Raw genomic sequence first — 14980 nt, 5'->3', positions numbered from 1 at the left:
GTGCTTCAGCCTGTGACATGGGACTTCCATTGTTTCCACTCAGGCTTCTGCCCATTAGATTATTGGCTGGCAGAGTGTAGCCAGCTGGACACACTTTTCAGGTCCTCCTCAGTATGGCCTCCCTCCTGGCCGTAAGAGGATGTAGACAAGAATGCTGAGCTGTGAGAGACAAGGTTACTCGCTTTAAAAGCTCTACGCTCAGTGATTTTTGTTGTGGTGAGGCACACATGAGCATGGACTTTCAGCTTTTTCTCAACCTTGAGCTTTTTATCCTAAACTGGTCATATATGATGAACTGTAATACTTTTTATCTTTAAGAAACTACAATATATGCTTCCAGGCTTCTCACTGGGCTTCCCTGCCTGCTGAGCTGTCCTGCACCGTCTTCCCGCACCCCCTGTTTCTCTGCCTTTCGCTCTCCTGGTGTCTCTTCTCCCCCCGTTCCTATCAGAAAACCTGCCCATTTCCAGTGATGTATTGGAAAGGCCTTTTAAAGATACTTTCTTTACATTTCCAGCTGAAGTACTGGTATTTATCAAGGTAAATCACCTTTGATTTCTCAATGATTTGTATTTCTTCTGTATCTCTCTGTTCCACTATGAATATTAATGCAGAGACTCTGTTTTACCTGAGTAATTTCTGAAACAGTCTGTTTATTGTGCTTCACATAGCTGGCATCGAAAATATGAAACGGAATTAGGAAAATCTGCAGGCTTAGTTTTGTACAGTGGCATGTTTTCCTTTGGAAGCTCTGAGTTGGCTATAATTAGTTGCTAGATGATGATGCCAATGAGCCACACAGAAACAATTAGTGATCTTTGCTATGTCACCAAAAAGGAGTACCTGCTGCTGGCCTGATACTCCTTAGTACCTCCTGCTAGGACCTGGAAGAGTACCTGCAGGTGAGGGAGAGGAGGGCATCAGCATCTTTCTGGATGCTTGAACTGGCCTGTTAAAACTACGTGACAAACAACATAGTTTTCTTCCCTCAGCCCTCAGAGAAGCAAGCTGTTTGCATTTATAGATGTGCGTGTTTGTGAGCTGAGCAGAACCAGCTTTGCCAAGTTTCATGTTCTCACTAGCTTGTTCACCTTTGTGTGACTAGCAAGAGGTGAGGTGTTGCAAGTATCTGTACGTATGAATTATTCTTCAAAAACACACATCTTTCTTTTCTTTCAGGGATCCAGAAGCTTTGAAGTCACAAGAAGAGAAGGTAGGGGACATGCATGCATATCCACTTCTTTCTTGGTGCTGACATTTTGGAAGTAATATGTTGAAATTAAGATGGACTTTGGGCTGCTGACAGCTTTCCTTTGAAAATTCTTTATGCCTTTTCTGGGTGATGAGTGCTTGGCATTTGGCTCTAGAGACTCGAGAATTTCAGGGCTGGTTTTCTTGTCAGAGGTATGGCTTTTGCCTTCAAGTGTCTGGGCTGTGCTCTGGGGAACTAGCTAATTTGTGATCACCTCATGGCCTATGAAGAGCAGTTTTATTTATTTTTTTAAAAAAAGGTTAAGTTTAAGGTAATTATTTGGGTTTACCCAGCAAAAACAACATCAAAAACAAAAATTGTTTACATTTCAATGTATTTCAGTATCTGGAAAGAGATGCCAGTGTGAAAAATACTTTTGATTAGATTTTTACAGCTTCAGCTAAGCTGAAATAGAAATAACCAATTGATTTCCCTTAGAAAACGATTCCATGGTGTTCTCGCTCCTCGGCCAGCACTCCTTTAGCATATTCGTGCTCTGGTCTCTGAGGTAAGCGTAGATGGATGATAATTTCAGAAGTCTTTTAATGGAAATTGAAATGTTCCTTATTCACTTTTGGTAATACCTAGTCTGTAATAAGAGGATATCTTTTCTGTGATTTGTACAATCATTGAAAATGATCTCCTTGTTGCAAAGATGGGAGGAAAGTCAGAAATCAAAGTAAAGTTTGGATCCAGAGTATGGTTTTGGTTTTAGCCTTAATCTCTCCTTTCTCTTTGAACTGATTCTCTTTGGTATTGATTCCAGTAAAGAGGGATGGAGTTAAAAAAAAAAAAAAGGTAAATTCCATATTGGCTCCTAAACCTAACATATTCTTGGTGTCTAGCCAGTTTCTATGTTATTCAATACAATGAAAGACCTCTGAAGGCCAGCATGTGTTTCTGACAGTCCTGTACATATCCTTGAAGTACTGCACCATCTATATTGGGTGCCGCTGGTTGTGCTGTCCGTGGTGCTGAAACTCTACACAGATGGTAGCTGAGTAATCTAACTCCGGCGGAACCTTCTAGCTGCCATCTGTTTGCCGTTGTCTGTGGTTTTGGGCATAGTGTCCTTGGAGCTGTACCCACAGGGAAAACTGCATTGTTTGCATATCTGTACAAATGAAACTAAATAAAGTAAGAGGGCGCTGGTAAGGATTTTTAAAAATTGAAAGTTGTGTTCACCATTGTCAGTGACCATATAATTTGGAGAGAAACAGCCATAATGGAAAGAGAAGTTGCTATGAACTTTGGTTTTCAACATCATGTTATTTATGTTAATACTTCTGAGTGTAAATGTTTGGAATTAATTTCCATTAAGGAATCACATATAAGTTTAATCTTTTTGAAATGTTACTGTTCTTGTGCTCTCTAACAAGGCTGGGTTTTATGGGAAAACCATGTATATTTCCATCCAAGTTCTGCTTGAGCTTATGGTCTCAATTCTCCAGAGAATGAGGGTGTCCTGAGGAGGGGCAGAAGCTCGGTCAGGTTGAGCTGTCCTTACCCACAATTTCCCCTCTCTAGAAGCATCCACTTCCACCATCAGTTGACTGGGAACACATGCTTTGGGTTTGTACTAACAAATGTGCCCTGACATCACATAAATTTTTCTCTTGTGATTGTGAACCGATGTCTTTCTTGTTTCTATCAAAGTTGCATGTTTAAGAGTTCCTGAAATAGCTCAGTGTTTTGATGTCAGTGCTTATAACTAGGCAGACAGGCAGGCAAGAAGGGAAGGAGGGAAGGACGGAGGAGGGAAGCAGAGAGACAGGGAGAAATCTTATTGATTCCAAGTATGTTTGGGTCTGAGAATTTACTGACCGGGGTCGTGAGCTTGCAAATCTCTGAACAGTATAAAGCATAAATGTAACCAAGAGCCTTAGTAGTTCAGGAAATTATTATCCTAGCAAACAAAAGTAGCAACACACACTTCAGGTTGAGTTCTTGTTCCAACTTGACCTGGAGCTGAAAGAGGGAGTTGTGTCCAGTTCGTCAGGTCCCCGAGGGCCCCCAGAGGTCTGGAAGCCTTTGGATCATGGAGGCAGCCTCCTGACCGTAGACCCTGACCGTAGAGGGTTTCTCATCCAGGCTTGCTTCGCTTTGCTACTACATCTGACTCAGACCTATCAGTCCCATCATCGTCAGCATGGATGGTGCATTGTGACTTCCAGTGTAGGACTTTTGGGGACTCTTGACAATCGATTGGCGAGAAGTGAGAGGTGCTAATGTTGGCCTTAGAAGCGCAGTCCAGGCTCAGCCACAGTGGGTGTTGGGGGGACCAGGGTGAAGTGAGTGGCTTGTGTGGACCTTGTTTCCCTGTCCTCCTTCCCATCCTCTGCCCTGCGGTCCCTGCTCCCGACTGTAGCTGGGCTTTCTCTGTTCTGACTCTGCTCATGCTGCTCCTGCCACTTTCATGCTTTGTCCTGCATCTCAAATTCACTTCTCTTTTATTCTTTCCAACTATTTTACTGGAAGTGCTTAGCTTACCCTGCTAGCCTGAAAGGTACATGCTCCTGACTGGTTATTCACTTCCGGAAAGCAGGACCCATGCACCCCTTCATCCCCGCACCCCTCTCAGCACTTAGCCCAGAGCCAGTAGCTACCGATGCTATTTCTTGAATTTAGCACATGTTACCCATTTTCTTGGTGTGTGTTGTCTTTTTTACTCTTGTCCTGTCTTGGTGATACACAAGCAAGGCATTCAGACCCTTGGCTCTCAAAAGCTACTTTTAAAGGCCTGCTTTGTAAGCATCCATCAGATACTGGCTGGTGCATTTCACTCTCAGATAAGCCAGGGGTTGCAGGTTGAATGGTGCTCTCAGAAGGGTAAGTTCAAGTTCTAACCTGGAGCTTGTGAACATGACCTTATTTGAAAACAGGGTTTTAGCAGATGTAATCAGGCTAAGATAAAGTGCGTGACTTTAAGGTGGGCTCTAACCCAGAGAGTAGAGTCCTTAGAAGGGGAGAGAACTTGCCCAGAGGAGAATGGCATGTGACTTGACCATGGAGGCTGTGGGCTGCTGGTGGCCACCAGAAGCCAGCAAGAAGCAAGGAAGAACCATCCCTTAGAATAGAGTGAGAGGGAGGGAAGGAGGAGGGAAGGGGAGAGGAGAAGAGAAGGAGATGAGTGGATGAGAGGGAAGCTGAAGGTGAGAATGAGCTGAGTGGCCATGTCAGGCCCCTGAGTTTAGATTTCTAGGTTCCAGAACTTTGAGAAAACAAGTTTTCTGCTGTTTTAAGCCAACTAGTAAGGAGAACTTTATTACAGCAGCCCCAGGACACTAATACACTTAGAAAATGTTGGACTCAATAAAGTGGAGTTAGTTTTTGTTGTTGCTGTTGATGTTTTTACTGCAGAACCTCTCAGGGTTTTTCATATGTTAAATATGGCTCTCCACAGCCGGTGTAATATGCAGCGTTTCCCAAACTGACTTTCCCACGGGGTTAAACTAAATTAACTTGGTTGGTTTTGATGCTGAGGGTAGGCGTTCCTTGGTGTGCCCTTTGCAAACCCAGCTCTAGGAAGCCCAGAGGGTAACAGTATCCTTCACGTGTGCAGGCACCAGGGACTGTCCTTTAGGGAATGCATCTGCCTACGATGTGAGGTGATTACAGGGATAACAACTTCCTGGTGACATGAAGCTTCCAGAGTTTTTTTGTCCTGTATTGCCCCGACTGTCAGTAACCCATGACACAAGCAGAACAGGTGGTACCTGCCACACGACACTTCTTTCCTCCTTCCCATGTTAACTTTAAGCAGACACAAGGACTCTCTGCACCGATACTGTGGTGCATTGGAGTGCTGTCCAGTGGGCGGCCATGATTTAAGAGAGCGGCTCTTCCATGCTCACATCTACCTGTCTGTGAATAACGCTGGCTGCCAAGCCTGCAGAGCTGAGAGGAGCCCTTGGAAGAGAAGTTCCTGGATCCAAGTTCGACTTGTGGTAAAGACTGTCTCAGGGAATGCTGAGGGAGACACAGTGGTACAGGCCAAGGCTGGATTGCAAGACCTCCAGGCTCTCTCCTGGCAAAGGCCTGTGTCCTCCTCAGGGAGATGGGGCCATTGCTCCTGCAGGACAGTCGTGTGTTAAACCTGATCCCTGCGCCTGTGCCAGCCGAGTGGGGAAGGAGGTATGGCTGCGTCTTTGTCTGCTTTCCAGGGCAGGTATTTTTATCCCTCTCTCCAGACACTCAAAGTTTAATTTCAACCTTTTCTGGTTCAGCAAGTGGTGCCAACCTTTCCTGTCCAGCACACTCCCGTGTCCACTCTGAGGACCAGTGCTGATTGTGACGGCCGGAATTCATCTACTCAGCACCCGTCCTTCCCTCTGACTGACCCCATCACGTTGAATTATAGCCAGGAGAGCACACTTGAATGAGCTGAGTGAGTGGCTGGGATGATTCAGCCCTCGTCGGTCCTCTCGTAGGAGCAGAGAGTGATGCGTAAGCTATTGCTGATGTCTGTGATTGTGCTGTGATTAGGGACTGCGAGTTTGGGGATGGGCACCAGTGTCACACTGTATTATTTACCCGCCCCAGTGATGGCTCGCTCATTCTGTTCCAGCCTGGTCTGGCTTCCAGCAAAGCTGGGAAGCATACTGGGAGAGGAGGAGTTGTCCTGCTGTCTCCAGGGAAAAGCAAGGAAGGAAGGGACAGTCTCTCACACACACACACACACACACACACACACACACACAGCCTGAAAGATGGTTGTTTGGCTGCTTAGCAATGCAGATCAACAGAGCAGACATGACCTGCCAGCCCAGAATGGGAAGCTACTTTCTGAAGATCCTTGCATTTCGTTCCTAATTGGCAGTGTCTTCTTATAGCCCCTTTAATGGTTCTCTGCATCTGGATGAACTTGAGCTATCAAGAATTGCATTCTGCTTGCCATTAATTCTGATTTTGTTTAGCAGATGTTTTCTGGATCTCTCGGTTGCCTGCATAATCGATCTTGGTATAATGTGAAGTGGCTGACTCTTGTATGAAAGAGACTAATAAACACCTGGGTTCTGCGGAGTTAACTTCTTTAGTGGCTGCAGATGGAGGGACTGTAAAAGGAAGCTAGGCAGCACTGACAGTGCCTGGGGCGGTGGGTCTTCTCAGTTCTAGCTGCCATCTGGGGAAAGAGATGAAGTTTTCTTTCCCATCTCACTCCTGTTCCTAGACAGTAGAGCACTGCTTATTTTTTAATACTGGGCTCAAAGAGGCGGAATGATATCTACCTGTGAACACTCAGAAGTCTCCAGGAAGGGATGGTCCTGGAAAGTACTGCTTTTTTTCAGTGGACAGAAGTCTGTGCTACACCCAGTTTGTGACAAGTTGAATAGGAAGTGGGCAGCACAGCTGGATCGCTAAGCGCAGTTTCGATCACGACCCTTGGGCAGTTGGTAGAATCTTACCTCTCCTCTTACTCTGTGACTTCGGGTAGGTTCCTTGACCTTATCTGAAAACAAGAGGAATGCTAACACTGTTCCCACTGGTTCCAGCTCTGGGTTATAGAAATCCAACTGCAAGAGTTGATCTAGCTTCAGTGATAGCTAACCTAAGGACTCTCACATTCTCCCTGTGCCTTCTTCTGCTGTGTTGGCCTCTTTCAAGTAGCCTTGCAAGATGCCTGCAAACAGCTGCAGTTCTATCATGATTGCTCACCAACCCAGGGGGTGCAACTCTTTCCACCCAGACTGACATCAGAAACATTCCCAGCAAGGGCTCAGATTTGCTAGGCTTGTGTCTGGGTTCACGTTCTCAAGCAGTCTCTGGTAGAGGCTGTTGGGGTGAGGGTAGGTTACTGTACTGTGATTGGCTAGGTGTGATCACATGCTCTCCCCTTGGCGTTTGCAAACTTCTCACCCAAACCATGGGACTGGCTTGGTCCTCAGAGGAGGAACGCTGGGCAGGCATTTAGCCGATGCCCCAGCCTAATGAAGACGTCAGGATGAGCATGCGCGTGGAGCCCTTTGCACAGCATGTGTGTTGATGTGCTCAACAACCAGGTGATTTTTATTATCTGTATCCTTCTCCTGAATCTACAGACCTGGCTATAGATACAGAAGCTTCCTCAAGTCACCAGATTCATTCCTCTCTCCAAGCAGGCTGACACGTGACTGTGGATGTTGTAGCCTGTTTATTTATCCCACGAAGAACTACTTTAAACTTGGCCCATTGCTATCCCTCTTCTCTGTCAGAGTCTTACTTTAACTTTCTTCTCTGCTTGTCACAACACAGTTCATAGTCAGAAGAACCAAAGCTCTCTCTTCATGGTGCTACCTTTAAAAACTGAAGGACAAACACACACAAAACCTCCAGCCAGCTCAGGGACTTTCTGGGCAGGCACCAAGATTAGAATTTTTCCTGAAGCATCACAGACAAACAGGCCTTTCATATTTTCTTCCAATTATACTGTGTCATAACAAAGCTCTGTGATCGTGACTCAGACCTTCCCAAGGACCAAGGTAGACAGGATCCTTCCCGAGACTCAGCATGGAGTTATCCAGAGGATTCTCAGGCTGGGAGGACTTCCGGGTTCTGTTCCACACAGTTCTTCAAAGGAATCATGTACTAGGATGTGGAAGGACCAGCTGGGCTAAGCCTTCATTCCTGCTCCTGTACATGAGCCCCTTGACCCACGGGCCTCCTCAGACTTGAAGAAGGGCTGCTTTCTTCTTCCTCTGGCAAGTTCAGCTCGTCGCAGGGGTAGGGACTCAGTGTGCAGCGCAGGGTTGCTGCTGGACCCACCTCACCCAGGACCACAGCACCACTCACTCATCTCGGGGTGGCAGCCTGGGCCAGGGGCAATTCTTTCATTGTTACGTAAGTGTAACTGCTGGAAGAACAAGACTGAGGTCTTTCCTTTCTAGGGTCCCCTATCCCTGACATACAGGGGCACTCAAAGTGTTCTATGCCCGGAAAACTCCAAGACAGACTTACCTTGATGTCATATCTCTATTCCTCATTAAAGCCACAGGGCTAGGAGCTCCTGGGATGTTTGGCTGTGGACCCCACAGCTCCCCAAAGCCTTGCCCTGGCTCCTGTGTTTGCTCCTACCATCAGTCTCTTGCAAGGCTCATTCCCCTTAGCTGCCATCCTAACAGAACTACTATTGTCCTTCTAACAACTTGTGACAGGTCCTTGTTCTAAAACGCCCTTGAAGGGGGTTCATTCAGTCTTCATGATTGTGGTGGGCGAGCTGGAGCAGGGGCAGGTGCAGCCCTATGCAATGATTAGTGCCTGTTGAGGCCTCTCCTTTGTGATTCGCAGTGCAGTATCTGGAACACAGGTGCCAATCTGGAGTTTGTGGGAAAAGAATCACATTCGCAAAAAGGTCATGATCCCCCAAGGGTAGAACCACTACAGATTCACAAGGACCAAACAATCAGTCCTTTGCAGGACAGCGGGTCCATGAAGCACACTGACCCCACCCCCTCAAATCTCAGGGAATGGGGAGAAGGAAGAGGCTCCCATGGGTCCTGCCGAGCTCCAGCGCCACCCAGGAGGCTCACCTTTCTTCTCTGATCCCTCAACAGAAGTAAAGGTTGACATTTGTCACCTTCATTCCTTGCCTTGCTCACATGATGAGTTTCTTTGTTCTTTAGGACTCTTGAAATGATCTTCTCTGTGTAAACACTAAAGCCCTTTCAAATAGTTTAAAGCTGTTTGCCCCAGTATATTAATGTGCCATCAGCAGGCTTCTGGGGTTAATTATCTGTGACTTGAAAACCATTTGTTTCTGTCTCTTTTGTCTCATTGCTGCCTGGTGCTTTCTTTATTAGAAAACGAGGTTCAGAATCCAACAGACCATCGTGTTCTAATTTTCTTCTTGTCACCCTAATTAGTTCATCTCTTAAAAATTCTTAAAACTCTAGCAGACTTACCTTCTCATTATCTTCAGATCATGTTGTCTCTTAACAAACCTTTAGTCTTTTTGCTTCTGCAGGAGCAGAGTCCAAACTAGCAACAGTCTGCTGCATCAGCTGTCTCCTCTACACTGGCAAGACGGCCAGTTTCCTCTCCTGTTCAGCCTCGCTCTCTGGGTGCTCACAGATGCAAGCCATTGGCCCTTCCCCCCGGTTGTGGTGAAGGCTTTACATTGTGTCTTCTGGGGTGCATACCGTGGTGGAGGAGTCAGGTCGGAGAGCTTGTACCTGTGTAATAACTCATGCACTGGTCCCTCTATGCTTTTATTGGGTTTTACTCTTGACCAAGGCTGCCATCCATTTCCAAGAAATAATTCAGGGCCTGCATAAAGACATGCTTTCACCTGATGCTGGATTTCACATGAGGCCAGCAGATCATCTTACCTTGAGTTACCCAGGAAGTTAGGGCACACTTAGACATGAGCAAGCAGGATCATCAGCAGCCCGGTGGGATCTGGACAGTGACACATGGCCTTCTGGCACAAAGTTGTAGCTCCCAGTGGAGAGTCATGGGGTGGTGCGTGACTGCAGCTGGAGTGGTTACACGCTGCATGGAGCTGGTTTGCCTGTGGACCATTGATTTCTATCCCCCATTTTCTATGGAGGCTGCAACCAGTTAGATCTTTCTGTGCCCCTCTGCTGCTCTCTAACCCCTTCATTGCCTTCAGTGCAATATCTGGAAACCACTTTTCATGACTGCTGTGTAATGGAGAAATTGCTCTCCAGTGGCAAAGATTTATTGCCAGCTTATTGGATGTTAATGGAATCCTTGAGCTGATTGGTGGTTGCTTGATAGGCAGAGGTGGCAAGGCATGGTCCTTGTAGCTAAGTCAGTTGAGAATATACTTGTGTGTCCCGAAGGCAGAAAGCCTGTCTGCATGCCCACACCACACCCGTGTGCCAGCCGCTTTGCAGGTGGGTCCATAACACAGTGTGAATTTGCCCAGTAGAACTGACATCTGAGTCTGGGAGAGCAACTGTCTACTCTGGTAGAGGCAAAGTCTCAGGGTCTTTCCTCTAAAGGATTGTTATAATAACTTTCTATTTCTGGGATAAAATGCCTAACTTATGCAACTTTGAGAAAAGATTTCTTTGGCTTATAGTTTTTGAGGTTTCAGTACCTTGTTGGCTGACTCCAAGGCAGAAATACCATGATGCAGAGATGTGGCAGAGGAAAGCTGCTCACCTCATGGCAGCCTGAAAGCAGAGAGAACAGGGAATAACCCAAGAAGAGGTAGACCCTGCAGAGTCATGGCCCACTGACCAGTCTCCTAAACCTAGACTTCATCTCCTGACAGCCATTCAGCTATAAGCTCATTAGTGGAGTAACCTATCGGCACAGTTAACCCATGCAAGCATGAGTCTCGGGGGGTACTTCATAGATATTCAGTGCGATTTTAAAAAATACAGGGAATCTTTTAATTAAAAATTATTAGCATAAAAGACATGTTGTCATTAATCTCCTGTGCAGCAAACACACTCACCACATTGTAATGCTCCTCTGTGAGGCAGTTCCGGAAGGCCCCTTTTGTTAGTATCTTTATTCTGCTGAATTGATTCTAAAACATTTCGATTTTTATGGTAATTTTGACTTTAGGGAAGAACTAGGAGGTTCAGGTGCCACAGCTGGTGAGTAAGTGCATGAGGACACATCACCATGTTTTTCAGGCCTTGCTTTTCTGGTGCATAGGGCCTGGCAAAGGTGTTCACTGTGTTTTTATCACACCTCCTAAAGACACTCACGGAACAGGATTCCCAGAACTGCTTCAGAAAGCGGGAGGAGTGATGGAATAAGCATGTTTGAAGTGAGGAGGAATATTTTGAGGGCAATTCATGGCAATGGGTCCTTAATTGTAAAAAATTATACAGAATTTTTTAACACTCACCCTATGTTTTAATCACACCTTGCAAACCATAACAGTGGTTATCCTGACTGAAGGACTGTTTTTACCCTTAATGCTATATTGTTTCAGGGGTGACTTTTTGCTTCAAATAATGCAACTGTACTCAGCTAGTTGGACTTGTGTATATAACCCAGCAGGAGGGGGGTGGACAGGGAAGAGGGCTGGCTTCAGGGATGCTTGGTGTGTGGTCCAGAGACCTTTCCACTTTGTTCCTCCGTCTGTTGGCTTCCGTTTAGCCCGTTTCCTTCTTCAGAAGTTCAAGTCTAGTGGAAGAAAGCCTCTGGTGCAGCATTTCCCACACAGTGCGAGGGCTCCCAGGCTTTGGATCTGCCCCTTCTGCTTCAGTTACTGAGGACCAGAAATGCCATGTGCTGCTGGTTTAGTGAGAGCCACCGCTCGCCCCTGCTCAGCATATCATGAACCGAGAACGGGAAGAAAGAAGACCCCTAAACGACATCGGAATCATGCCTGGAAAGAGGATGCAGATACAGGAAGTTAAAAAAAATGCCCCATGCGTATTACCGGGCACTTAGTTATTTTATATCTGGGCGTCTACCACACCCTCCACTCCCAAAGGGATTTTGATTAATTGCAAATTAAGCTAAGGTTCAGCAAACTTTCATGGAACACGTTGGAGGGAGAGAATTACGGTTTAGATCTAAAATCTCCTCTGAAAGTCTCATGTTCAGAGATGGAATTTTTGGAAAGTGATTTGTTCATGGGGCTGCTATACTCGTCAGCAGATTAATTCACTGATGGATTCATAGCTGACTGTGCTGTTCAGAGATGGGACCTGGTTCGAAAAGAGGGCATGACCTGGAAGGGTCTTTCTTGTCTCCAGCTCCTCCCAGGAGCTTTCTCTACTTCCTGGCCACCATGACATTAGCCAGGCTCTTCTACGTGCTTTGGGACCAGCTGAACATAGACTGAACCTGCTGAAACTGTGAACTAAGAAAAACCTGCTCTAAGGGGCACATCTTGGGTATTTTGTCCTAGTGATGAGAAAATGACTCATACAGAAAATTGATAGCAAAAGTTGGGTAATTGCTGTTCCTACACCTCATCATGTGCCCCAGGAGCCTTTGGAGCTGATTTTTAAGAGGAGTTTGGAAAAGCTTGGAGACACAGGCTAGAGAGACCCTGGAATGTTATGAGCAAAGTTTGATGGATGATACTGGTGGGAGCTCATATGACCAAAGTGCTGGTAGGATGTAGACAGTAAAGGCCAGGCTCAGAATGTTTCCGTTGGGAACAAGGACCCCATTGCCAGTGGGACTGGAGGCTGTATATGTTACACGGTGTCAGAAAATTTGTCTACATTTGCCCATGTCCTGAGATTTTTCAGGAGACTAAGATTAAGGGCAGCAGACTAATTCATCTCGCAGGAAATTTCAAGGCAGTCTTAAATACTTTGGGCTTATTTGTCCCAAAGTATCATTGAGAACCAGGAGTAAATACAGAGCTGAACACTGTGAAGCTTGGCCAGAAAGGAAATACTTGTGAAATTGTGGCCAAGGAGAGTGAGGGAACATAGTTGCTAAAATTATTAGCATTAAAAATAATCCAAGTACTTTGCATCAGCACAATAAGAAAGATAGCTTGAATGCATCTTGGAATTTGCCCAGACCCCACATTTCAAAGATTTTTGCCCAGACCCCACATTTCAAAGGTTTTGCCCAGACCCCACATTTTAAAGGTTTTGCCCAGACCCCACATTTTAAAGGTTTTGCCCAGACCCCACATTTCAAAGGTTCCAGGGTGTAGAACTTAAGCTTCATTTGAGAACAGAGTCCCTGGGACACCAGTCAAGAAGGGCTTACTGTGGAACTGGCTCTCAGGAGCTCATTTCACTGTGCTCGGTCACTTAGGCACTCGGGCCACTGCAACCATGGTTTCAAGGAAACGTAATGATTGCTCAAGCTGGCCGGAGACCATGGCATCTTCCACATAGTGGTGGTGTTTCACGAATGTACACTGCAAGAGTTGTGGGATCACAGAGGCTTCCACCAAGGTATCAGAGGAAGTCCTGGGAGACCAGGCAATGTGCCCCGAGAGGGCAGTGCATGAAGCTGTGAGAAGGAAGCTAAAGGTACAGTGGAGACCCCAGGAAGCTGGGAATATGGAACATCTTCTGAGGAAAACCACAAGCAGCCAGCCCAAGGGAGAGGTAAGGGATGAGGGGTGGGGTACCCAAGCCCCCTGGAACTTATATCTCTATATAACCTGCCCCAGTGCCAGGCATGGAACTATAGACTACAATGACTGTCCTGGTGGATGTCAGTCTTACTTGGTTCAATTTCATTCTCGCTGCCTATTCCTCCTTTTTGCAATGGGAATATTTATCCTATGCGCTTGTATGTTGGAAGTGTTTTTTATAAGGACTCACTGTTATGAGTCTCGGAGGGGACCCTGGACTTGGACTTTGCAGCAATGTTATGATTTAGTGACTTTGATATGGATTAAATACATTTTGCATTATAAGTTGAACATTATGCAGGGTATGGTACAGAAGGCTCTAGCTCATATCTAAATCCCTCAAAAGCCTCATGTTTAGAGGTGAGCATTTTAGAAGGTGATTGGGTCCTAGAGATGGGCACTCATCAGTGGATGAATCTGTGGATGGATTCACAGGTGACTGTTCTGTTCAGAGATGGATCCTGGTTGGAAGAGACAGACTACTGAGAGACATACCCTGGAAAGGTGCATTCTTATATCCAGCTCCTCCTCTCTCTCTCTGCTTCGTGGCTGCCATGACATGAGCAGCTTGTCTCCCATGGCTCTTCCACCATGCCTTGGAGCTGACTGAGCTGGCAAACCATGGACTGACCCTACCCAAACTGTGAACCAAAATAAACCTTTTCTTCTTTACATTGCAGATGTTGGGTATTTTGTCCCAGTGATGAGAGAGTGAGGAAGTGGCTAGTACAGAGGGCATTCTCTTCCTATTCTCAGAAAAGGAATCTGAGACAGAGATTTAATTGCTGACTCCAGGTCACAAGGGCTTATATAGGACTCGGTGTTTGAACTTAGATCTCCAATGGCAAATACAAGGTACAGCAAGTCCATGACTTGTGAACGTTAGAGTCATGAACTTTCACAAGTACGAACGGACCTCACATTTGGTGGATGTGAACAAATTGTGTAAGTAGCTCATGGCCTGCTGGACATTGTCACAGTTGTGCTTCTGTGTGCTTACAGTACAGTGTGACTGTGTCTAATGAAACAGTGCTCAGTCAGAGCCCAGGGTGTCCAGAAGCAAGAAAGAAACCAGTGGAGATTTGGTGTTTTTATACTTTACATTGCGTATTTGGGTCAAAGGTGTGTAAGACTTTGTCAAATTTATCAGCAAATCTGACATATGACCACTCTCCCAGAATTCATTCATAACCTGGAGCCTTACTGTGCCCGTTTTTGTCCATCATAGCTTTCTCTGGTGCTTGAGTCTTATGTTCCTTTACCCCGTCCCTTGTGGTGGGTGTGGGATGACCTGGTGAGGTGAAATGAGGAGAGAGGTGAAGCTTTGCTTTGAACCCCAAATATAGCCCTCTTTGTTTAACTCTTTCATCCACAGTGCATAGGAACCAAAGGTGAAAGGCAAATTCCAGTACCAGCAGTGGCTTCAGTGTTTTCCTAGGTGAAGTTTGTCAAAAGCTTTTACTCTTCATTTTCATGAGGCCCCCTTCTTTCTTGGGAAGGGACTGATGGCAGTTGGCTGGACTGGCTGCTTCTAAGAGGACATTAAGTGACAGGGCGCAGCTACAGGTGAGGGCTTTCATTGTAGCCGGAGTCACTTTTTAATAGGCAATTTCTCACTTGCATATTTAAGGTAGTCTGGGGGCAAACATCTCACTCCTTCCACAGAAATTCTGTGGATCAGAAGGGGTCATAACAGCAACATTTGCACA

General features: G+C 46.0%; 1 protein-coding gene across 2 annotated transcripts in view; it reads left to right on the top strand.

The window, feature by feature from the left end:
• The window catches only part of Fstl4 (follistatin like 4), a 368201-nt gene that overhangs the window by 35563 nt on the left and 317658 nt on the right, over positions 1 to 14980 (top strand). For both annotated transcript variants that reach the window (XM_063230624.1, XM_063230623.1), the window contains exon 3: positions 1180 to 1213. In XM_063230624.1, coding sequence (XP_063086694.1) covers positions 1180 to 1213 — 34 coding nt within the window. The remainder of the gene's footprint in view (positions 1 to 1179; positions 1214 to 14980) is intronic.

This window comes from Cavia porcellus, unplaced genomic scaffold, assembly GCF_034190915.1.
Source record: "Cavia porcellus strain 051 isolate PalLab524CR breed Dunkin Hartley unplaced genomic scaffold, mCavPor4.1 scaffold_19, whole genome shotgun sequence".
Classification (NCBI taxonomy): Eukaryota; Metazoa; Chordata; class Mammalia; order Rodentia; family Caviidae; genus Cavia; species Cavia porcellus.
Note: the sequence above shows the minus strand (reverse complement) of the source record. Positions and strands in the feature narration are given on the sequence as shown.